The sequence below is a fragment of the Sinocyclocheilus rhinocerous genome, unplaced genomic scaffold (assembly GCF_001515625.1).
Source record: "Sinocyclocheilus rhinocerous isolate Xijiao unplaced genomic scaffold, SAMN03320098_v1.1 scaffold576, whole genome shotgun sequence".
In the NCBI taxonomy this organism is placed as follows: domain Eukaryota; kingdom Metazoa; phylum Chordata; class Actinopteri; order Cypriniformes; family Cyprinidae; genus Sinocyclocheilus; species Sinocyclocheilus rhinocerous.
In genome coordinates this window covers 273604-298877 of record NW_015662167.1, presented here as the reverse complement: position 1 = coordinate 298877, position 25274 = coordinate 273604, and the positions used below count along the sequence as shown (strand labels likewise).

Sequence of the window (25274 nt, the reverse complement as noted above, 5' to 3'; positions counted from 1 at the left end):
GTATCTGCTCTAACCACTCCTTTTGGCCCCTTGGTCTCTGTCTTTCTCTGTTTCCTTTTCTTCCTCTATTTTCCCCCCCTCATCCTCTCCCTGTTCTTTGCAGATGGACGTAGTTTATACATTCCAGACGGGCCAAACGGCGGTGCCTGGGGCCCTGCGTCGCCAGCCCTCCGTGGTCAGCCAGCACAATGACGCTAAAACTGTTTCTAGCCCCACCCATGTAGGGATTTCCTCTTCCTCCCTGTCCGCCAACTCTGCTGCGGCTGCTGGGCCGCCCGCCCCTGCTTCCTCTTCTACTACAGGCAGTGAGTGCCACATAACACACCGGCAAAGTAGCAGTGCTGTTGCATGATGGCAATGCTGAATGCTTTCATGACCTGCCTGTTATCCTGCAGTAAATCAGTAACCACCCTTTTTTAGACTGCTTTTTCTATCTCTTCTTCATTTTCATTCGTTTTTTTTTTTAGTCTGTCCTCACAATCTCCCAACTAAAGCTCCTTCTGCTCATTATTTCTGTCTCTTTCTCATTCACTTTGCATTTCTTCCAATGCCTGAACTAGTGCATCGTGTGTGATTTGAATGCAGACAGCCTTGTTGATGTCTGCACGTGAGTTACCAGCGCCAGGACAATTTTTTATTTTCAGGATGGCCAAACATATCATTTAATTATTTAGTTTCTTTCATTAGGAGAAATCATTTTTATTTTGTTATTTTCCTTTATTCTGTTTTATTTTATTTATACCCAGTTTACAGTAGCACTGTGTCCTAACTACCCCTGACACAATGAAGGGTAAAACGATATACCAATAAAAAATATCTTCCATGTAAAAGTTGCGACCATCAACAATGGCATGCATCAAGACATTTTGATGGACGCTACTTACAATTTTTGATGCGTTTTGCTGTCTAATGCCACAGACAGTGATATCTAATTGGCCAAATATTACAAGTAAATATCAACACATTTGGCCACATTCATTAAATACAATCAGAATTAAAGTCTGTCTTTTTATGATATGTTTTACAAGCATTTTGCACAGAAATTATTCTGCTTGTGTTTCATGAATTCTGCTGTATGGTGTTATTTATCGTTGTTGGAGCAATAAGGTCAGTGTGCGGATATTTATAGATGTTTCCTGCAATTTGGGTTGGATGTGCACACTTTTCTATAATTTATTTTGAAAAAAGAACACAGTACAGCTCTAAATAGCTGTACTTTATACATCAAATATGCTCTGGTTACGATTTTGTCACTTTGCACAGCATTTAGCTGTCAGTGATGAAAGAAAAATTACTTGAGACCTGAAACTCGACATGTCATACCTAGTTGGAATGAAGCGTTAGATATGATCTAACATATGATCAGTCGAAGCCTGAAAACTGGTTTTAGTGCAGGCATCAAATTACTCAATGAGCCTATTTCTATGCTAGAACAGAGTGGGGTTAAAAGCCAAAGGACACTGTGTGCTACTCTGGACTGTCATTTCTTTTTGATGACCTTGGTGTTTGCACAATTTTGATGCATCTCTGCACAGCCTTTTATGTTTTCGACCTGCACGGCACGTTCACTGTCTGATGAACCGGCCGACAGAGAGACAGATGCAGGCCATTCACAGTCCTTCTTGTTTTTCCCACTCTTATGCTTTGTACTTCAGTCACGTTACAACTCTTCCCTTCTCTCTCTGACTCTGCCTGTCTCTGGACGATTCCAAATGGTGTTTTTTACGCCCTTGAAGGGGACGCCGCATATAGTATCGTTACAAATAAAAGTGAGCAACTGAATCGCTTCACTGAGGAGGACCCTTTAAAAAGACTGTTAGCAAATGGTGCATGTGATAGAAGTAAATCTGAGGTTTTTAGACCTATTCGAGATCTTACCTGGAATTAAGCGTTCAGTTACTCTGCGTTATTTTATTTTTCTTTATATGCTATTATAGTTTTTATTAAAAGTAATGTATTGTATATAATTTTGTTTTTTCAAATTCAGTTTTTTGTTTATTATTTAGGTTGTTTTATGTGCTAGTTAGGTTGATTGAGTTTTAATTTTATTTTAGTTGTTTAATAAACAGTAATTGTATTGTATTGGTTCACCTTAAACATATTCTATTTAGTTGACAAGGCAACATTTTTAATGTATCTATTTCTATTTTTATTCATTTATAAAATATTCATATTTTATTATATTTCAGATTTATTTCAATTAAAACAGTTTTAATAGTTTTATTTTTAATTGCAACAATAGCTAATAATAACCCCGTTTTCAAATATATTGAAAATTTACAGTAACTCCCAGTTATTGTGGCTAGTATTATAACCATACTGTATGTGCAAGCAATACTACTACTACTACTATTTAATTACATATTTTGTCATTCTCATATAATCTGATTTGAGCCTACCAACTACCAACGTCCTAGCTACAGCATATCAATACTAAAAACCACTCTGAACACTTCACAGTTCTGTAGAAAACCCAGTTAACATTGTAATGCACTGCTTGGCAGGATATAGCTGGAATGCATCTGTCCAATTTCACATAGTTATTTTAAAAATTATTGAACCTAATTGAACCTATAATTTCCTACCAGCTGTCTGTATATTTGGATTGCTCCCATCTATGGTGAAATGAACCCTCTGACCCTATATCTGCCTTGAGCGTGAACACACACTTTCAGATGTGTAATGCAAAAAGCACTACTGATGCAACCTAAATAAGGAAAGCAGGAAAAAACAGCCCATGACTCATAGTTCCTTCCAGGATATCAATGAAGAGAGATGGAGACGGAGTATAACGTGTCAGAGCAGAAGACACAAGGTGTGATGAGGGGGCTGAAAGCATGAGTGTGAGAGTGGGGCTGTAAACGAAGGAGAGAGAAAGACAAAGAGAATAGTGTGTGAGTGAGTGTGTGAAAGCAGTTGTGAAAAGAGGGAGAGGCCTGGTGTTAAAACGAGAGAGAGAGAGTGAGCTGGAGAAGAGAAAAAGAGGGTGAATTCCATAGGAAAGCGAGAATCATTATGACCCCTACTCACTATGGGGAGCACTTGGAAGGGTGTAGGGCTCATATGTGCATTTGCTACACCATAAATAAATCTGTTACTTTTCTGAGGAATCCTCAAGATTCACGTTTATAGCTGTAATGATGTTGTTGTAAATAAAACCAATTATTATTGCCACCATACAAGTGTGCACTTACAGTTTTGTACCATAGGAATATCATTTTAGGTCTACAGTCATCTTTTTAGTCATCCAAATTAGTGATTCAAGACGAGGTCTGTGAGAATTTATGAGGAGAGAGTAGATGCTTCACAAATGACTTCAGCCTGCTGTTCCTGCATTTTTCGCAGGCTGATGGCATTTAGTAACTTAGCAGACATTCATTTTATACATTCGGTTCTTCTGATCACTTCCTCTGCCTTCTGTGTTGGTGCGTTGGTATTTCATCTCTGCTATTTTAAACTAAGGCAGAAATAGTTAGACCAATTGAAATAAAGGCTGTTGTCTTCCAGGATGCAGTGAGATCAGTTTCAGGTATCACAACATCTGACATGCAGCTTGGTTTTATGTGCAAGGTTTTCTCTGGCTTGGAGGAGAAAATCGGGGGGAAAAGCATGACCGACATAGCTGCATGGTACAAGAATGTAAACCTGAGAAATAAACAGGGATTGAACAGACCAAGCCATTGCTGATTGGCTGAGATGGCAGGGCAGAGGGTTCTTCAGACTTGTTTGTTACCAAGGGGAAAATCCTCCAGACCCTCGCGGAACAAGTTACTCCAATTCACATCTGTCTTTATGGTTGTTCTCAAGGTTGAAGCCATAAAAATTGCAATAGAGCAAGATTAGTTTCTGACGTTTTACCACACAGCGCAGAGAGAGGTCTCTGAGAGACCCAGAATGCACATGCTATGCATTTTAATGCTCTGTCTACTTGTATTCCTAATAGTTTATATTTTGGGAGAAAAACCTTCCTTTTTACTGTTTTTAGTAAACATTTTAAAAAAAAATGTCCATGTTGATTCCCACAAAATTCAAATTCATATCAAAATAAATGGCATCCTCAAGCAAAGGTAATGGTAACTTGACTGTACAGCGCTGAGCAAGGATCCCTCTTATGCACGCACAATGGCCTGTCAAAACTCGTTACCACAAAATGTTTCTGTTGGCATCACTGCATGTAAAGCAGCATACCTCTCAGAAGTTCTGACATCCTCTCTATTGGTCTGCATATTAAGTCTGTAGACTTTTATAACCATCATACTCATTAGTAAGTGCTTTTATGAAGCATTAAAATCAGGAATCGGAATTGCGCTTTTATTATACATGTGTGCATGCGTGTTTGTTTCACTTATTTGACAGCATCTTCTCTGTTCTCTCTCCACCTCCTGACAGTTCTTCTCTTCTCCGTGCCCTCTTGATTTCACCCCTTCACTGGTCTTACCTCTCTCTTTTACAAAAGCAGAACTCCTACTGGTAGGGGTGGGCGTTAAAGCAAAAAATGAAATTAAAAAGCACCATGAAAGTAGTCCATGAGACTTCTTCTAAAGCCATGCAGTAGGTTTGTGTGAGGAACAGTGAAATTTATGATGTTATTTAATTCAAAGAAAAAGTATTTGAAAATCCCATGAAGCATTGTGAATGACATAATCAAAACAATGGATAAATCTAAAACAACTGACTTAAAGATATTGATTGTATTTAAAACAATATATATTTTATATACATTTATAGCAAAATACGCATTTGAAAGAATACAGCACCTGACTTTGTCGATTACTTTTTTGCAGAATCATGAGTAGTGTAGTTTTGACCAGCAACTCCCATGTTCAACATGATTATTTAAAAAAAATAAGTTGAAATAATGTGGGCTGATGGCTTCAACAGTAGCTCTGTCTTTAATAGTTCAGAAGTGATTGTTCAAAATCAATTTCCCTGTGAAGAAAATAAATGGGATCTTTTTCCTGGCAGTTGCCCTCTATTAAAAATGCACACTTTTAGATGAGTTGAGCCACTTTTGATGCCCATTGCGATGCAACAAGTAATTAATCAATTAAAAATCTATTAAAGTCTCCTCAGCATTGATTTTATTCATTCAAACAAAAATCAACTAAAAGCAGTTCTGAAGTAAACTTTTTATAAACCCAGTTTGACATTTTGGATGAAGTGTAGCGTCCTTTTTAGTGGCACTTACTGGCTATAAAGAGTCAGTTCATCTAGATGTCATTTAATATTCACTGTAGTAATTCACACAATCTGATTGTTTCTTGCCATGGTTGAAGACAAACATTTTTAGGAAATCTTGAGTTAGCAACAGTAACTTCCCTTCTTTCCTTCCTGAATGTAATGTGATTTGGCACATTTGTTTTTTACCATGCGGCAGCGTTTAACACAATACTCTATTTCTGCAGTTGACCATTTCTACCAGTGTAGCGTTCCGACAGCTGTATCGCCCACCCCTACTGACAGGCTTTCATAAACCCAAAAGCGATGCTGAACATCTGCCATTTTTGACTCCTAAATAGCTTATTGAACAAACATTGGTTGCATGTCTGTCTCGTCTTGCAGTGGTTCTGTGATTGTGGTCATTTTGTTTGTACCGTTTCGAAGCTTGTGATTGATATGGATGTGTCCCACTTACGGTTTTATGCTATGCCTGATTTCTTCATTCACTTGCCCCAAATAGGAAATTGCATCACAGTCGTGGTTTGTATTCATTTTATCCCTGTTTCTCTATTCAACGGTCTGTGCTGTTGTTTTTTTGTTGGTTTTTATTTGTTTGTTTAATATTTCATAAGGAGCTTGAGTGCTGTTGTGGAAATGAAATCATCTCCCACCGCTGACCATATTTTTGTTCCCCTCCAGATCCAGCGCATCCCGCTCTGAAGCAGACCCCGTGCCAATATGATCCCACTAATTCCTTCTTCTCTTTCTGTCTCCCAACTCCTCGCTGCAGATTAAGGTGGTGAACGCATTCCGTAGCTCCCTATACGAGGGCCTAGAGAAGCCAGAATCAAGAAGCTCCATTCATAACTTCATGTCCCACCCTGAGTTTGTACCCCTCTCCGAGGAGGAATCCCGCGTCCCCACGATAGACGAGGGCTGTGTAGAGATTGAGCACCTCCCCTCCTCTTCCAGAAACGGAGGTGGCGGCGAACCCCCGGGTCGCTCTCTTCACAGCCATGAATTCTCCGTGTGAACCTCACATCGTTCTCCTGCCCCGAAATCATCGTTTTTTTTGTTGTTTTGTTTTGTTTGTTCTGTTTTTAAAACCTGTGCACCACTCCTCCGGTGGAGCTCTGCTGATACACATCTGAGAGACAGCAGCACCTACAGCGGCCGATGGGGCGACTACGATCCCTTTCTCTTCTCCTCCTTCCTCCCCACCCCTCTGCCCCTCTCGACTTGCACTGTGTCGGCAGCAGCAGCAGCGCTCTGTAAGTACATGCGGCTGTGCTGCAGCCCGTGTGACGCATGGCCTAACTTACACACTAGAGGGCGATGCTGCGGCAAACGCCCTCTCTCAGCCTGTCACTGGCATTTTTATCTCTTCTACAGTTGTGATTTTTCTCATTTTTATATTGTCACGTCTCTGGTCTTGTGTAATGCTGTAATAATTTTTGTTATCTGTCCCAGGACTCTCAGTCACATAGTTCTTTTTTTGTTTTTTTTGGTGGTACAGCCGATTATATTCATGCACTCAGTTGCTATTTGAATAGATTTCTCTCTCTTTCTACTCTCCCTTAATTTGCTCTGTTTTAAGGTGGTTTGAAAATGTTGTTTTAGTTTTTAAAATGATTTTATGCTCTAATGGACGTTTTAAGTGGTTCAGACACTACATTCATGTCATGTGTTCAGACGTTGTCACATACCATGCTGTTAGGCTCATTTTGGGTGTTCTGTCACTTTATATGTACAGATGTAAGGCTGCTATAGTGAACGTTAGCAGAATAAAAGACTATAATAAACTAAACTTATTGGATAGCTGAGTTAAGAATACCTGATTGGCTCTTAAGGGGGCAGGGAGGGTCATCCTACACATCATCTCATCAAAATCACACCCAATGGGCATCTCTAGTCTCTTGTTAATGCTCAATTGCCTCAAAACGAATGCCCAGCTAATTGACCAAGTATTTTATCGAAGGTACAGCACCTCATCATAGTGTGCATGTATCTGTCTTTAGGTTGATCTGTGTCTGATTGTATGGGAATGGGAATTGTATTACTAACCTTTATGGGATATAACAACTAATGAATAGGATTTTCTTTTTTCTTGTTTCTTCTTTAGAAAAAAAATGCGATAGAGGTGGTTCTATATGTGTGTACTTTCAAATCCAGTCTTTTTCTCACCTCAGCTCTGCAGTTAGGTGTTCTCCTTGTTATCTAACATCAGGCTGTGCTCCACATAAGCTCCAAGTTACTCCGACGGCACTGGTAGAGCTCCAAAATCCCATCCCTGAACTTAGCCTGTGAGGGTAAGGATACTGCACGTAGTAAGCATGCTTTTGCTATTTAAAAAAAGAAAAAGAAAGAAAAAAACACTTTAACACCCAATAACATGCAGCAAGGGTCTCTGTTGGATCCTGTGAGCTCTGTTGAAACCTGGATGACAAACTAGATTGGACTGTTTTCATAAGAGTGCGGCCTCAACGACATGTGCTTTTTATTAGCCGAAACATACTACTGCCATAGACCGACCTTCCGCTCATACCAATCTAGGTTCGATGGATTCCTCAAATTACACCTTTTTTCTACTTGCTCCGAGCCATATTTTATAGATTGTTTTTTATATCCCATTGTTTTTGCAGTTTATTTTGTATTTCCAACCAAATTAGAAAAACACACAGAGAGTCACTGCCTAAAGACAAAAGGAAAAAAAAACCCTAGATGGACCACTTTAATGTTTACGGAAAGGTTCCACAGCAGTCGGCTGATGCTGCACTTCCCCCTACTGGCAGTTTTTGTTATTTCGCTTAAGTGGAACATGGTATGTTATTGTGGGGAAGGAAGCATGCATGAATTTCATATAAAACTCAATGTTTTTTTCCTTTTTTTACAATTGTTCTGTATTTTTATATTAAGCACTTTTTAATATTTTGGGAAAATATATAAATATAGGTGTATAGGCCAGAGAGTTTGGTGACATGACAACTTAGCAAAATAAGCAGTTGAGTACATATTTCAGTTATATATATATATAAATATTTATGCCAAGTTTGTAACCACATGCGGTTTCAGATTTAATGTCCGAGCTGAGAAAGTTAAGTGTTTACTGTAAAGTCAAGGGGTCTGGTCGAGTTGTCAACAGAAGAGTGAGCATTTAATGGCCTTATCCCGAATAGCGTACTCCAAACCTGCAGCCCCAGATAGATGTGTGTAAAATATTATGATTTGCCACCTAATTAGAATCTGTTGGACTACAGTGGGAAATGTTAATTAAAGGTTTTGAGGTTTTCGAGCTCAACTTCTATGTTCTTTTAGACTGATAAAGCATAATTTATTTTCTGTGAGACTTCTGTATCACCCATTAACATGGCAAAGTGTCGGCTATGGAAAATAGAGATTATTACAGTATGTATTCTCTGTGTTGTCATCATTTAACTTTGATTTGTCTTTGTGAAAACATTTTTGTCATACTCAGCTCTGGATATAAATGAAGCATACATACTGTATGTTACACGAAAGTACAAATGTATTTGACTTGATGTGGAAGCAGTCGAACGGTTTCCAGTTAGAGCTTTATATAAATTCTGCCAAAGTGTTGCTTTGTACAGACTTATGTCTTTGTTCTTGTTCATTTGGAATAACTTATAACTGGATTTCATCCATATTTGGATATTTCTTTCCCATGAGGATCTAAAATATGCTCCACTCGCTTCTATTTTTTTCATTACTTGATCAGAATGGATGCAGAAAAAGGGGGAGACGATCAAAGCCATTGTCTTTCATTTTCTTTCCTAGTTCCCTTTAATAGCTCTTTAGAACAATTTCTGTTACTGCACATGTTTTTCTCTCTCGCATTGTGTAAACTGAGAATCGCTTCAAGGTGTTGTGCAATAACTTTGAATTTTAACGCATTACTACTCTACTGAAGTTGTCTGACAATTCTTGTTTGCTTGGTTGGGGACGGGAGGAAATGATACACCACAGCTGTAAATAAAAGATTGTTTTAAAACTGGAATATAACATTAAGTTATAACCACTTATTTTGCATATGTTTAGTCCATTTACATCTGACGTTGAGTGAAATGAAAATTGTATTTGGCTGCAGGGAAAGTAGTCAATAGAACATCTGTTTTCTGTAATTCATATGAAACACAGTAATATATACTGGTGTTATTTTTGTATAAACATAATATCATCGATGTGGCATGCATTACTTATAAACAAATTGGTGGTTCAAAGCAATATGTACAACCTGGTGCGATTGGTATTTTTAGTGTCCTGTGTAGCTTAAACCACGCTGTATACTTGCGGGGGGGGGGCTGCATTGGAAAAAAAAATCGTAATTGTTCAATATATGTGTTCAATGTTCTGCATGATTACATATGGAATGAGGCGTCCCCAAATGTTTACTTGTTTCCAGAATGAATGTGATAAGCACGCACACACTCACACATCAGTAGACTCTGCGAAGAAAACACACACTGACTCGATGCTGTTTCAGGGAAGAACGTGTTGTCTAGGCATCACGAGAGAGCACTACTCTATTAAATTTCCTAATTACTGGGGCGTAGGAATTGGGGAATGACTGCCAGAGTATGTGCTTGAACAATCTCTGGTCTTTTTACCAGTTACGCTTCGCTCTGGCTTTGTTTTGTTACTTTTATAGCCATAAGCAGTGGCTGTCGATTGAACTGCTTAATTGCAGAGTGGTACGAGCTTTGATGTTCCATCACCTTATTGTGTGGGTTACCGACTCCATCCAGACAGCTCCCTCTCATCCATGCATGACCCATCAAAGATGAAAGACTCTAGCGCAGTAAAGCTGAAGAACTTGCGTTTTCAAGGTAGGCAACAGTCGTACTTGAGTTCCCATCTCACTTTCCTGAAATGCACTGATTCCCTTTACTCTCTTTATTCCTACTCTTTTCCTCTATTTGAGGGCTTTGAGAGAGAGAGAGAGAGCATTGTTTAATAAACTCATACAAGTTAGGTTTAGTTATTTCCATTAGCCAATGAATGTGTAGTCTTCAATCCAAAAACTCAGCTGTCTTTTTTTTGTTACTGCATGTGAAATACACTCTTAAAATTAGGTTATTGGCATCTATGGTTCCATAACGTCCATGGAACCTTTCCATTCCATTATGATTTATTAAAATGTTCTTCATACTAAGAGGCCGTTCACATAGAATGCGTCCATTCCACCGCGCTAAATCCCATTGTTTTTGTGTGTAAACTTGCTAGATGGTGTTCTAAAAATGCAGTGCTCAAGTTAAAGGGCCGGGTTCAACTTTTTTTAAAAACGACGCCTTTCATTTTCACCATTCCACTGCATGTGTCTCACATTTTTCAAAGCTAAAACGCATTCTGTGTGAATGACCTCTACAGAAGAAAATAATTATTTTGAGAACAGCTCACTGAAAGGTTCTTCAGGAAACCCAAATTGGTGGTTCTATGGTAATCACTATGAAAACCCCCCTTTGGAACCATTATTTTTAAGAGTTTAGTTTAAAGCACGTCATTACCATTTATTCTCATCATAAGCAGAATCATGTCATTCAAACTAGGTTTCTGTGTTACTTTTACTGAACAAGATCTCTTTGAAGGACAAGGGCTTTGCTTAGCGAGGGATAAAATGTTGGAAAAAATCTGTTTACAGTCACTTTACACATACAGAAATGTAGTGTTTTGTGATTTTTTTTGTTTTTTTTGTTACATCTCTAGGATCACAGAAGTGCCAATGGACCACATGGACAACCTGCACCACTGTGTCTGATTGATTTAGTCCTGAGTAATTGATTGAAAATGAGAAAACTGTGTCTTTGATCATGGGTTTTGGGAAAGTGTGGAGGCCTTAATCGATTCCAACTGAAAGTGAATGTTTTGCATTTATTTTGCATAATTGAATTGAAAATGTCGACTGGTGAATCTAAAAAGCCCAAATGTGTCCCAGTGTCATGTTTGTGTTTACAGTCTCTATAAGATGCCAGAGAATATGTGCTCACCTAATGTAATGTAGTTTTAAGGGCTATAAGGTGACAGTAGGGGGATACACTGTTACCGAATCGGTGTCTAATGATGAGAAGTTGACTCAAAATGTTCTTGTCGGAAAGTAGTGTGCACTTACTTGGTTTGTTTTCCATTGTCAAAGTGTGAGTTGAGCTCATTTTGAATCATGCTAAATTCATGTAAAGTTGACCCAGCTGTGTCAATCTTAATGCTGCATGAATGGAAAAAATCACCATAAGCAGCTGAATTACCATTTAATTAATTGTCAATGCGCATTTGGAATAAATAGTCGAGTATGTGTTTTGGATTCAGACAACAAAGTGTGTGTGCTAGAGGAGATCTTGATTCTTGATCTGACAGTCACGAACGGTGTCTTCAGTCAGTGTGTGTTTTAATTGGTGAAAAAAAACATCCAGATTTTCTTGAGCCCTTCTTTCATTTAGCTTTTGTGAGAATCATTATCATGCTTAAATGTCAGTCCTGCTTGCTTCGAGCTATGCAACAGATTCATTGGATTAAAATATGGTGAATTATTTATTCTCTTAGCTGTCATAACACTCTCTCGCTCTCTCTTTTCCTTTCTCTGTTTCTCTCTCTGTACGCTTGCTTTCTTTTGTCGAAGTGAATTCAGTCATGCCCATATTTCATTATTTATACTAACGCACGTGTATTATCTATGTAATGTATGTGTGTGATGTGCACACATTTCAAGTCTTTACTTTTTTGTAATATATGATCATGTGGAATGCCTTGTTCTTTATGTCCTGTCGTTTAAATCTAAAAGAACAAAAATGAAAAAAAAAAAAAAGGATAATCAAGCAATTGAAGTCAAAGTTAATATATAAACTATATATACAAATCTATATATAAATAAAGCCATTAGAATTTGAAATACAATGAGGCTCATGTCCTGGTTTCTTGTGATTTCTTGTTTTGTTTTTCTTTGGAAAACATTCAGTTTGTTAAAGGAAGAAAGCTAGGCAAAGGTGCCATGATGTGATATATTTAGAAAACTTCAGAAGAGTGTTTTGTCTGACTTCCTAACAAATCTATTGTAGGCCTATGTAGCCTATATGTATGATGTAGTAGTAGTATTAAAAAAAAAATGAGGGAATGCCCCCCTTAATAACAATGTGTGTTTACCTTAAAATGTTGATTAATTTCTTTCCCAAATTGCATTGACTGCTTTAAAATATGAGGCACCAATATTTCAGGAGTTTATTAGGACATGTTTATTCAATAACTTTTATTTCCTATTTGGATTTATGTATATGCTTTATTTTTTTAGATTAACTCTTTTTTTCCCCCCAAGGCATTTAGATGCCAGTGTTTCCTGTCATGGCTATGCAAGGATTTGATTTCAAAAACGGTATCAAAACTATTAAACTATATCTTATGATTTTAAATCTGTATTTAACCTCAGAGATCTCAAAGTAAAAAGAGGTGCTAAATGCCTTTTTTTTTCTTCTTTTTTTTTGTGGTGGTGGTTGTGATTTAAAATTAAGATATTATAATCTTAATTTTGAAAGGATTTGAAAGTCTGACAATAAGTTTTGAGTACTGGTAACCCTGCCTGGTTTAAATGAAAATGATTAAAGGGTTAATTCACCCAAAAATGAAAATTAGGCTGTTTTACTCACCCCCGAGGCATCCTAGGTGTATATGACTTTCTTCTTTCAGACGAATCCAGTCGGAGTTATATTAAAAATTGTCCTAGCTAGGGATGTTCATTTTAACCGGTTAACCGACGGTAAGAATTTTGACCGATTAATACAATCAGTTAAGCGGTTTAAAAAGTCATTTAATTGTTTATTTTTTCAGTAATTTATCAAAATATTTAAAACTGTTTGCTGCATGGTTAAAGGCAGGGTATGTGATTTTTCAAAAACACTTTAGAAAACTGATTCGGGCCGAATAGCAAAACAAACTTGTAGCCAATCAGCAATAAGGGGCGTGTCTACTCGTGATGTGGAGGAGAGAGCTTTCAGTGCATGGGACGGACATTAGCCGAGCCGAGCGACAGAAAGATAGAGATGGCGGATAAAAAACAAAAGAGGAAAACGTCTGCGGAACGATAAGGCAAAGAAGTAGGACCCGTGTAAATATTGGATCAGCTTTCCAGCGCTGGAGAGAACTCAAGGAGCGGAGGCCTACGATCGGACGCCGAGGTTGCTTTGTTTCTTCTCAATAGGTGAGTAACACCGGGTCTACAACAGCTAAAGTCTGCCTACACCGGACGCGATCAAACGACCGTTGAAAACCATTTGAAATTTGTGTCAGCACGTCATAAATAGAACCCGGCAGCAGTTTTCTGTCGGGGATTTGTTGCGTTCTGCACTGGTTTGAATGGGCCGCCTCCAGTTTCCTCGTTTGTTTTGCTGCCTCCAGCTAGCGCTGTGACGTCGGCTGACCCTAGTTACCTGTGGTTGGCCTGGCCGTGCATCACGTAGAACACAACAGGCCAATCAGAAGAGAGACTCATGAATATTAATTAAACAGACCGAAATCGACCTGTTCTCAGCAGAGCTCCTGAGAGAGCTGCTGTAAAAAATATATTGAGATGGTTTTTGGTACTTATACCGCAAATATATATTCTTAAGGACATCAAAACCTAAAATAAAACTCCAGAAAGGTGTAAAATATGGGACCTTTAACAGTTTAAAACATTAGAAATTTAAAAAAGTAATAAAATGTAAGATTTAATCACATTTTAAATAGGGTGATTTGTAATGCGTAACCTATTACATTTCTGTGTACTGCGTTAGCCTAACCGAGACTTGTCATTTGCACTTATATATTGTTGCTCTTTTGTTAGTTTTGACTGCTTTTATTGTCCTCATTTGTAAGTCGCTTTGGATAAAAGCGTCTGCTAAATGACGAAATGGAAATGTAAATTTCAAAAGTAACCTTCCCAACACTGCTTAATACATAATACACCAGAAAACGTATAAAACATTAAAACAAGGATGCCCAGTAGACTTGTATTTATTTATGAGGATGGTTAATGGGAATTGCAGTAAAGGTCATTATAGCGCCGCGGTTAGGTGGCGCTGTTACAAAAGCATAGGGTCCTAGAACTGCGGTCCTGAAACTGCAGCCTCCGGTTGTGCAGGAACACCCTTCTCCCGCGGTTAGACACAAAAAAGGGATCTGCGTAATGTCTGGCAACCCCGATGACGACATACACCACGTCAACTTCAACTGACTGCAACCGTTCAAACAAGCCCACACGCCTCTCCCTTTCTTTACGCAAATTTTGATTCTTTAAAAACTGGAAACCATGTAATCGTTCACAGATAACACGGTGAGTGTGAATGCACTACCAGCACGATCACGCCAGGTCTAGTTTAAACATTAACGGCTCTTTTACTTCTAAGTGTAGAACGCTGATGGCTCGCGCACGTTAGCCTAGCATCCTTGTTTCAACCTCGGAGAATTTAAATTAATCCAGCCAACTATCACAATTTACCTTATTATCCAAATGCAAGAACTAGGATAATGGTAAGTAAAGTCATTTTCGTCTCCAACGTGTCCTGTGCGCGTGAAATGGTATAGAAATGATTGTTTTTGTGTAACGTTAGTTAGCTGACAGCTACATTATGACGCCCTCAGGAAAATACATTAGCTTTATTTATCTTTTTTTAAAAATTTTTTTTACCATAGTTAACACTCGAGTGCACTGTATATATATATATATTATTAACATGCATTTTATTTCTATTGAGCTGTCAATCTCGATCTGAACGACATCTATGATGCCCAGAAATGCTGTCTAGTTAGACAGCTCACTAGGTTTTGAAAGACAGCCCTTTGTGGGTGTAAATAAAACAGACGTTGGCGTTGTTCTGAATATAAATATGTTTCCTCACAGTTCTTAAGTCAACCATGACCTCATTGTCATCATCATCATCTCAGTTAACGGGGTCAAGCTCTTCATGCAGGACTCTTCCAGGGGAAGGGACTCAGGTGAGCAATATATGCATTTTTACTATATTTTAACTCTCATTTCATATAGTTACCCCTGTAAAGCCTGACGTATGAAACGATAAAAAGAAAAATCTTTGTTGTTGTTGTTGTTTTAAGAAATGGAACTGTTTGTTGAACAGAAAAAATATATTTCTAAAACGTTGATGCACGTGTTTTGTGTCTTATTTGATACATTAGGCCTAGGTAGTAAGATAGGAGCTCTTACTCATTAAAAAAACACCGTTTTAATCAGAGGCCCAAACGGAGTAAAAATATGCGATTTGGGTGGATTCGGTTAGTAAGATGAAATTCTGATAGCTTGTGATGTAAACCAATGAGACTTTAATGCATATAAAATGCATTTAATTATCCGTTGTCTCAATGTCTTTCTAATAATATGACTTAAGATGCTATTTAAATTATCTTAATTGTGGGGCAAGCATATAATGCAATATAATGTTTATTGAGTGATGAACAAAGAAACATTAATCACAAGCCTGTTAAATCATATTTGGTATTTATATTTTAACATGATTTTTAAAATAAATAAATATGTATGGATAATTCAGTATACCAGTCAGTAAAAGTTGCTTCAATCAGTACATGTTTATTTTAAAATATTACTACCAAGTTATTCTTACATTTACTTTATACAATTTCAAGATTATGAACAAGATTTCATAGCTGAAAGTGGACATTTTTACACTTACACTATAAAAGACCTTTTACTTACTTACTAAAAAAGTATATATCTAAAAAAAGTAATTATCAATCATAGGGCGTGTACGTGTAGTAGGTTGTGCAACAGAATTTGAAGCAAAGTTTTGATTATTTTATAATTTATAGGCCTTAGTTCATGTATCAAATATGATAAAGTAGGCTTCATACTGTAAAACGTGGGTTTTTGATTCTGCAGGTCCACCCCAGAGGTCCTCTGCTGCAGATCCTGAGAGTAGCAGGTGCTCGGGAGGAGGTGTTTACCCTGAAGGAGGTGAGGAGTGTTTATGAGCTGACCTCTGCTTATTGACACATGCTTTGGATAAGATTTTGAACAGCTTGATAAGGTACATTTAATAAAGGCAGTGTTTTTAATTAGGTTATGCACTACCTGGGTCAGTACATCATGATGAAGGAGCTGTATGACAAACAGAGACAGCACATTGTTCACTGTCAAGATGACCCACTTGGAGAGCTACTGGAAGTGGGGAGCTTTTCTGTTAAGAACCCCAGGTGAGCTCATAACTACCAGAAAGGAGATTTAAATGGCAGAGAAAACAAAAAGATGTCTCTCATTTGTGTCTGTTTTTTCAGTTGTTGACAATATCTAGACAGCTAGTTGTTTGGATGATGACCAGTATAAAACACACACACACACATTTTTACTTAAATTGCAGTCAAATACAGCTGAAAATGTACATTATCAACTGATAAGTTATTAGTATGTTTCCAAATTGACACGAGGGGGCGCTAACATTCATTTTCGGTAGAAGAGAGAAAGTCATGCAAGTTTAGAACAACATGAGAGTGAGTAAATGGTGACAGAGTGGTCTTTTTGGATGAATTACCCCTTTAACAGCTAACTCTGAATACCTTGAGATGATTAACATGTATCAGGTATTTACGTCTTTCTTTTCTGCCTTTCATAGCCCTGTGTATGAGATGTTGAAGAGGAATTTGTTTATTTTGAATAATTCGGGTAAGTCCATTCTAATTGTTGTTGAATTTGATCTCCCAAAGATGCATATTTTGAGTGACTTGTCATGCTGTCATTTAGCCCTTTTACTCTCTTGCTTTCTTTCATTTTGATTAGCCCCACCTTTCATTTTAAGGTGTGTGTGTGTATGTATGTCTGAATGTGATGTGTGCTACAGTGGGTATGTAAAATCTTTTTTTGTTTTGTTTTTCCACCTAACTTTTTTAATTGTATTATCAGGTTAGTGTACTGTGCAATCTTCATACAGAATCTTGACTTCACGTTAAATACTTGACTAGGTTAAATAAAAGATTAAATAATAAAACTAATATTAATGTTTATTAGAAACAAAATTTTCCACCACAGATTCAGGCATTACGTTTGGGCCAAGTGTGCTTGAGGTGTGCTTGGTGAATAAAGGGCTGTTTTTTTTCTTTTGTTTGTTTTGTTACTGTGTCTTATTTGAAATACAGATGCAGCAAAGAATCTTTCAGTCGGCAAGGATTCTAATGAGTCTCCAAGTGAAGATCCTGGTCAGGTAAAACTAAAGCATGGTGCAGAGGAGAAACAGTGTCCGCTACTCCTCTTCATGGCAAACAATTGATCAGAAAATCAAATAAATCCTGATCATGATAAATCTAATTTATTGATTAATTCTGTTACTTGTGATTTCTTTATAAATGAAAGGCTGACAAAAGTGCTTTGTGCAGGGCATTTTGAGTACAAAATGTATTGTACTTTATAAAAAATTTTTTTTATATGATTTAGGTCATTAAGCATACAATACTTACAACCTTTTACATTTGTCAGCTTTTTCCATTTTTTTTAATGTGTGCTCTAATCAATGTTGCTTTAATGCCCATAATTGTCTTCTCAAGCTTTCACATCTTTTCTTTACATTGTAGTTGCTCAGACTTTTGCTACGATGCAATTTTTGTGTGTAGAATTGCATCATGATCAGTAGCCTGTTTGCCACGAAGGGGAGGGCGGCAGCTGTCTCCGCCAGCCGTATCTGTACAGAGTGGCACCGTCTCTGTACTTCCCCACGGCCGGCTTGGTCTGGTGGTCCTTCCGGAGAAGCCACCAGCATGGGCCTGGCTGCTGGGGGACAGAGTACCTGTCTCTGTTTGTCGCTCAGAGTTTCCTTCTCTGCGTCGTTGGTTCTTTCAGAAGGACTGCAGCTTCCTTCTCAGTTCACTGGCCCTTTTCTCCCCTTTCCCCTCTGTCATACACCCATCCACATTTAACACCATTGGCATGACGGTTTACGGTTGTGAGTTGGCGGAATTAAGTTAGGTGGAGTTGGGAAAAGCAGTCTGGGAGGAGGTGCCTGGTACTGTCATGCGTTTGTGCTAATTTGCACTAGACTTTAAATAGAAAGGCTTTGAGTGATTCATGCTAATAATATGAACTTTAAAAGGTGTTATTTTGAATTTACTTTTTTTTACTAGTAATTAGGACTTGGCGATATATCGAATATTAGCGATAATATTGCAATAATTTTGACGACAATGTAAAATTAGAAAATATCGTGAATATCGAATATTTCAAATTCAAGCATACTTTCCCCAAAAAACACGAGGAACGCCCCAAAAAAGGGAGACATGTTAATGCGGACTGCTTTCATGAGTGCGGTTGCCAGATATAAATAGTTCAAATCCCTGAATCAGAGCTTTGCTGTTACAAGCATACATTTTCTGTCCAGTGTTTTGCTTATTTTAAGCAATCTGGCAACCATGCGCTGAAATTCTGAAATGATCTGAAAACCAACAAACAAGCTGGAGTTTAGCGATCTAAATGAAAGTGTCACTCAACCAGTCTGTGTTCTGTTATGAGATCTCAACTATATTGTTTGCGATTGTGATCGCTGAATAAATGCACTTACTCAATCGCTGTTGTTTAAATCGAGAAACATAGGCTATGGCAATTTGGCTTTACTATTAGGAATTTCACTGTTATAATGTTTTTCATTTGTTTTTTCAGTTACATATACATGTGTTCATTTAATAAAAAGCAGTAAGTGATCACTTGGTCTAGATTTTTTTTAACTGTTTAAATTTGCACTAAACATTTTGTATTTACTTTGTAACAATAACTTCTATCTAAATAGTTTTTGTTGTTCTTTTGAATGGGGGCAAAAGAAATTCATGTTTTTATTATTTAAAAGCAAATGCAAACATATCGAGATCTATATTGTTTGCGATTGTGATCGCTGAATAAATGCACTTACTCAATCGCTGTTGTTTAAATCGAGAAACATAGGCTATGGCAATTTGGCTTTACTATTAGGAATTTCACTGTTATAATGAAAAGCAAATGCAAACATATCGAGATATATATTGAATATCGTAAAAATTGACAATACCGAGATATATATATTTTTTATATATATCGCCCAGCCCTACTAGTAATTACACATTGGTGAGATGTAATTTAGATACAAGGTGTCTACTTGATTGTTGCTACTTTATTTGCTCTTACAGCTGCAGCAGTGTCTAATATCTCCATCATTTGTGACCCATTCTAAGCAACCTTTTTAGAAACGTCCTATTGTTTCCCCTCCCACAACTTGTGAGAACATGGCCTTTTGTTGCCACACACACGGGCGCCTGCTGTGAAGGAACTGCTGTCCTACCGAGTGTCATGTCATTACTGTATGCTGATTTGATTTTTCCCTTACCGTGTAGGTTTCCAGTGGGTTGATTAGCCCTGGACAGGCTCTCATTGCTGGTAGTTCCAGCACTGGTGCAACGCAGAGCTGCTCGCAGCGCAGGCCACGCGATCCTGATGAAGGTCAGCATGAATCACCAAACACACTTTAGACAATGTAATCAATATTATCATTATCCATCAATTTTTCCATTGTAATATGTAATTTAAGATCAGATATTGATCTTACAGACTCCTCAGATGGCTTGCCCAGGTCTGCTTGCAAACGGCCAAAATTGGACGTTACTCTGGAAGAGTGGGACCTTTCTGGGTTGCCCTGGTGGTTTCTGGGTAACCTGCGAAGTAATTACACTCGCCGGAGCAATGGTTCAACGGATATTCACACCAATCAAGTAAGAGGGCACCAGAACATAATTAATATGGTTATTTTCATGAAGAAAAACAAGAAAAACAACAAAAAAAACTCAGTCTTATTGGAGTTTAGTCATTGTAGTGAGACTGTCACACAACTAGACTGAGGGAACAGCTCTCTCCCGGACAGGACGAGGACACGGCCATTGTTTCTGACACCACAGATGATCTTTGGTTCCTGAATGAGGCAGAGAGCGAGCAAGTTAGTGTGGATATGAAGGAGGCAGTGCTGGAGCAGGGAAGTGACGCGGAGTCCCCACATGAAGAAGAGGAGACTGGGAAAGATAGTAAAGATGACAGGAAGGTAATGTTGTTTTTTCTTTATTGACTGTTTTGTTTTAACATTATTGAGTCATCATAACCAGCTAAATGCAATTCATTTTCACTTTCAGATGCAGGAAGATCGGGATGATGACTCTCAGTGTTTAAGTGATGACACTGATACTGAGATCTCCACACAGGTATGCGTATAAGAAAAATAGTACTTTTGCTGTTCTTTATTAGTGATCAACCGTTTTTAAATTATTTTTAAATGGCCAATGCCGATACTGACCTACCTACTTAAGGGAATAGTTCACCCAAAAATGAAAATTCTGTCATTAATTACTCACCCTCATGTTGTTCCAAACCTGTAAGACCTTCGTTCATCTTCGGAACACAAATTAAGATATTTTTGATGAATTCCGAGAGCTCTCTGACCCTCCCATAGAAAGCAAGGATACCACGATCAAGGTCCAGAAGCGTAGCAAGGGCATCGCTAAAATAATCCATGTGACATCAGTGGTTCAACCGTAGTTTTACAAAGCTACGAAAATACTTTTTCTGTGCAAAGAAAGCAAAAATAACGACTTTATTCAACCATTTGTCTCCTCCGCATCACCCTGGTGCCATTTTGGAGAGTATACACTGAACGTAAACAACGTATGCTGTTCTGTGTCAGCAGCGCCACACGGATACGTTGTTTGCGCTTTGATCTGAACGAAAACAACGTTTCCGCGCGGTGCTGCATACATTCTTTACATTCGGTGGATACTCTCCAAAATGGTGCCAGGGTGACGCGGAGGAGACGAATTGTTGAATAAAGTCGTTATTCTTGTTTTCTTTGCACAGAAAAAGTATTCTCGTAGCTTCGTAATATTGGGGTTGAACCACTTATGTCACATGGATTATTTTAACGATGTCCTTGCTACATTTCTGGACCTTGATCGTGGTAGTATCCTTGCTGTCTATGGAGAGTCCGAGAGCTCTCGGAATTCATCAAAAATATCTTAATTTGTGTTCCGAAGATGAACGAAGGTCTTAGTGTTGAATGAAGTGCTACATCTCGCGTGAACAAGTTGAATGAACTCTTACATATATCTCTTGTGTGAGAAAAAAATAAGAGTGTACCGGGTCAGTCGGCCATTTAGCATGTGAGTCAATCTCGATCAGCAATCAGCAGAAAGCATATGCAAAGCGCAGTTATAGGTACTGTGGACATATGCTTGTTTATATATTCATATTTAGCATACAGAACATAACTCCACGTTTAATCCCCAATTTATGAATGTGTAATTGTCTGACCAAACAATTAAAATGTTAATTATGCAAGAAAACCTTGTGCTTTGGTCATCTGAACAACTTATTTAGACTTTATTTATTTAATGAGTAGATTATGCACACATTTTAATAAAGCCAAATCAGTTTTTGTAACAGGTGAATACGTTCCTTGACTTAAAACATAACGCATAAGACACTCTTTTTCGCCACCTGCTGGCGTATTTATGTAATATGAAGAAATGGTCACTGAACGAATCAGTGAACGAATCTGAACGAATCATTTTAGTGAACGAACTGAAAATGAACGAATCTCTTGAAAGAATCAAAATTTCCATCACTAGAATGAATGAATGACTTGCACTACCAGTTGGTTTCATCAACAGCCGCTTGCATCACCTGCTGGTGAGCAACTGACAGCAGATGGCGATCATGCATCGGTGCTCTACTGCTATTCTTGTCAGTTCCCTGATGTGCAATGCCGAATTTTTTGGCTAATTTGAACCACTGAATTTGTGGAAGCGAATTTGTAAAGTGAAATAAAATGGACTGAAAAACGCCTGTCGAATATTATACATCGTTTTTTTAAACAGATTGAATATTTTAGAAGTGAAATCTAGAACGAAGATGAACGAAGGTCTTACAGGTTTGGAACGACATGAGGGTGAGTAATTAATGACAGAATTGTCATTTTTGGGTAGTGATGTTTAGTTCGTGAACGAAACGTTCTTTTTGCTCTGAACAACTTATTTAGACTTTATTTATTTAATGAGTAGATTATGCACGTTTTAATAAAGCCAAGTCAGTTTTTGTAACAAGTGAATACAACACCTAAGACACTCTTTTTTGCCACCTGCTGGCGTATTTATGCAATATGAAGAAATGGTCACTGAACGAATCAGTGAACGAATCTGAACTAATTTTGGTGAACGAACTGAAAATGAACGAATCTCTTGAAAGAATCGAAATTTCCATCACTATTTTTGGGTGAACTTTCCCTTTAAGAAATCTTTTCTGTCCAACAAGTCTGCATTTATTTTATCAAAAATTAGAAACCGTAATACTGTGAAATGTTATTACAAATAAAAATAACTGTTTTCTATTTTAATATATTTGAGAGAATTAATATATGTAATTTATTCCTGTGATGGCAAAGCTTCAGCAGCCCTTACTCCAGTCTTCAGTGTCAATGATCCTTTAGAAATAATTGTATGCAGTTTTGGTGCTCAAGAAACATTTCTTCTTATTATATTAATATTTTAATAACAGTTGTGCTGCTTAAGTTTTTTGGAAAACAGTAAAACAGTGATTTTTTTTTTCAGGATTCTTTGTATAAAAATTAGAATAAGAACAGGATTACTTTCAAAACCCTTTGCAACATTATAAATGTTTTAACTGTCACTTTTTGCTTGCTGAATAAAAGTTTTAGATGTACTCATCCCAAACTTTTGAACAGTTTTGTATAATGAAATTAATATTTAAAGGGTAAGATTTAAATAACTGTTTGTGTATATTTAAGTTGATCATCTTTATATTGTTCTGTTTATGTTCTTAAATAGTTATACATACATGGAAGGCATATCTTATTCAAATTACCTCTTCTTTTGGCAGGATGCGTGGCAGTGTTCAGAGTGCCGCAAATTTAACACCCCTCTTCAAAGGTACTGTATGCGCTGTTGGGCTCTGCGGAAAGACTGGTACAAGGATTGTCCTCGTCTTGTGCACTCAATCTCCGTGCCAGACATCCCCGCCTGCAGTTCACGTCCTGAGAGGGATGAAGACGAGGAGGATGATGATGGAATCGACATGCCTGACTGCCTTAGGACTGTGTCTGACCCCGTCGTCCTCCCCTCGCACCACATCGCTAGAAACATCCCCCCATCATCCACCTCCTCGTCTAAAGGAAAGGGTCCTTCCCAGCTTCACCACCACTTACAGGAGAGCTCAGAGGGAGACAGCCAGGACACGCTGGACATGGAGACAGAATGCCAACCAGAGGCCATACTGGAACCCTGCAAGCTGTGCCGAGTGCGGCCGCGAAACGGCAACATCATCCATGGCCGCACAGCTCACTTGATCACCTGTTTCCCCTGTGCCCGCAGGCTACACAGATTTCATGCTCCTTGCCCAGGCTGTGGCCAGGTTATACAGAAGGTCATTAAAACCTTCATAGCATGACCGAAACATCTTAAAGGCATGCATGTATTATAAACGCACACTCACATACTAGTTTTAAAAAATGTTCCCTTATATCGAAGAAGGCAGGGAGACTGACAAACCATTTCTGGGCTAAAATGAAAGCACGGTATCTATGATGATGATTTATATTGTATAGTGCAAATCAAGTATATATAATGTACAGAATGTAATTTAAAGAAACTGGCCTCGTATTGTTGGTTCGCCGTTGTTTTGTTAGCTTAACAAAACGTCATCTCTGCATCTGCTTAGCATCTGTAAGGTGAAAGAGAGGGTTAACTGCCTTGATTTGCTACTGAGAGTGGGAAGGTGTGAATCCTGGGTCAAAAATATTAATAGACCCAGAAGAAATGCATGGCTTCAGTATTTGTGCCTGCATGAACAATTCAAATCCTAACTTTTACTACTTTAAACACAGTGGACTGTGTGCTATAGCGCTTTCAATGTACTTGACCAACTTTGGTTTAAATTTTTTTTTTATTTTTTTTAAGAAGAATAGAATATCATTTTTCTTTGTTCCCCCTTACAGATTTCAGGCACTTAAAGACTAAAGCTCTAGGAATCACTCCTGCGTGATATTTAGTACGCCTGGTGAAGGGCTTTTCTTTTGACAGGTGCTTTAAGCAGATTATATGGGAATATTTATTTATTTATAAACTTAGTTTTGGTTAATGACATCAAATGGGATGACCAGTCACATGTCATTCCTGTGCTATAGTGAGAGAACCAATTGTATTACAGATGTGAAGTATTAAACTTTTCATGTATGGGAGCTACAATAGAAAAGAGTAATTAGGTCAATGGCCATGGTTTTCACTTCCTAACTCTTCCTTTGGTTGCTGAAGATGCTCAGTTCTTTCCTTCCATTGTTTTTGTTTTTCTATACCTGAACAGATCTCATGTATGATTTGAGGACAATTGTGCTATGTCTGTTCAGGATTTTGCCTCTCATCCACATACGTGCCTGTTTTATGAAGGTTAAGGAACTGCCAGGTGAGGTGGCATTTATGGAAAGGTATTTTGAAAGCAAAGTCTACCATACTGCCATACATTTGTTTTTGTTTTTTCTCAAAATGGTCATCTGTATTTTTGGCAGTGTTAAGTAAAATTTACCAGAGTTGTATGGGATTTTAGGGGTAATTGTCCTCTGCTTTTCTTAGTACTGTTTTGTTTCCCGTAACAAAGTGGATTCAGTCTCTGTTGTGTATAAAGCGCAGCAATTGAGGACTCTGAAAAGGAAATCTGTTGTCCTCAGCCATTAGATGGCGAAAGAGCTTTCACACACAGTAAACCAATAGGACTAGCTTTGCTTTTTTTTCTAATAAATGCTGTGTTATTTAACTTTTTGAGGATGTCAATTTAAATTTATCTTGACATTTTTATTGTGCGGTACAAACACTGCTTTTTCACTGCCATTATATGCCTCACAGTATGGAATCGAAAACAAATTCATCCTAAGCCAATGCAATTATATAATTAAGTCAATTTGGTTGTTTTGTGTGTTTGCTTGTTTTATCCAAACCTGATTTCTGCTCCGATTTAATCTGAACAGTATTTTTTGTTTGTTTTTTAACTGTAAAATAAGTAATGTAACCAATGGGAATAAATGCTGTTTTTCAGTTTTACTCGCAGCGTC

At 37.8% G+C, this 25274-nt stretch overlaps 2 protein-coding genes across 7 annotated transcripts in view; both read left to right on the top strand.

Annotated features, from left to right (window-relative positions):
- LOC107727759 (plasma membrane calcium-transporting ATPase 2-like) overlaps positions 1–11798 on the top strand; it is a 114087-nt gene extending 102289 nt beyond the window's left edge. For 2 of the 5 annotated variants that reach the window (XM_016537737.1, XM_016537736.1), the window contains 2 exons: positions 104–305; positions 5951–6025. In XM_016537737.1, coding sequence (XP_016393223.1) covers positions 104–305; positions 5951–5955 — 207 coding nt within the window. In that variant the 3' untranslated portion in view covers positions 5956–6025. Of the gene's footprint in view, positions 1–103; positions 306–5950; positions 10005–10881 lie in introns of those variants that run through there. The other 3 variants (XM_016537735.1, XM_016537738.1, XR_001638393.1) reach the window with 2 other exon arrangements.
- A 2546-nt stretch (positions 11799–14344) lies between these two features.
- Positions 14345–24730, top strand: LOC107727843 (protein Mdm4-like). Of its 2 annotated transcripts, none has more exons than XM_016537858.1 (11): positions 14345–14470; positions 15038–15132; positions 16049–16123; positions 16229–16362; positions 16779–16828; positions 17299–17363; positions 19513–19618; positions 19727–19887; positions 20022–20210; positions 20299–20367; positions 23054–24730. In XM_016537858.1, the coding sequence occupies exons 2-11, from the start codon at positions 15052–15054 to the stop codon at positions 23618–23620; spliced, it is 1497 nt and encodes a 498-aa protein (XP_016393344.1). In that variant the 5' UTR covers positions 14345–14470; positions 15038–15051; the 3' UTR covers positions 23621–24730. The 2 variants fall into 2 exon arrangements, with proteins under 2 accessions (XP_016393344.1, XP_016393345.1); XM_016537859.1 differs by having other exon boundaries at positions 14345–14667; positions 20037–20210.
- The last annotated feature ends 544 nt before the right edge of the window (positions 24731–25274 follow it).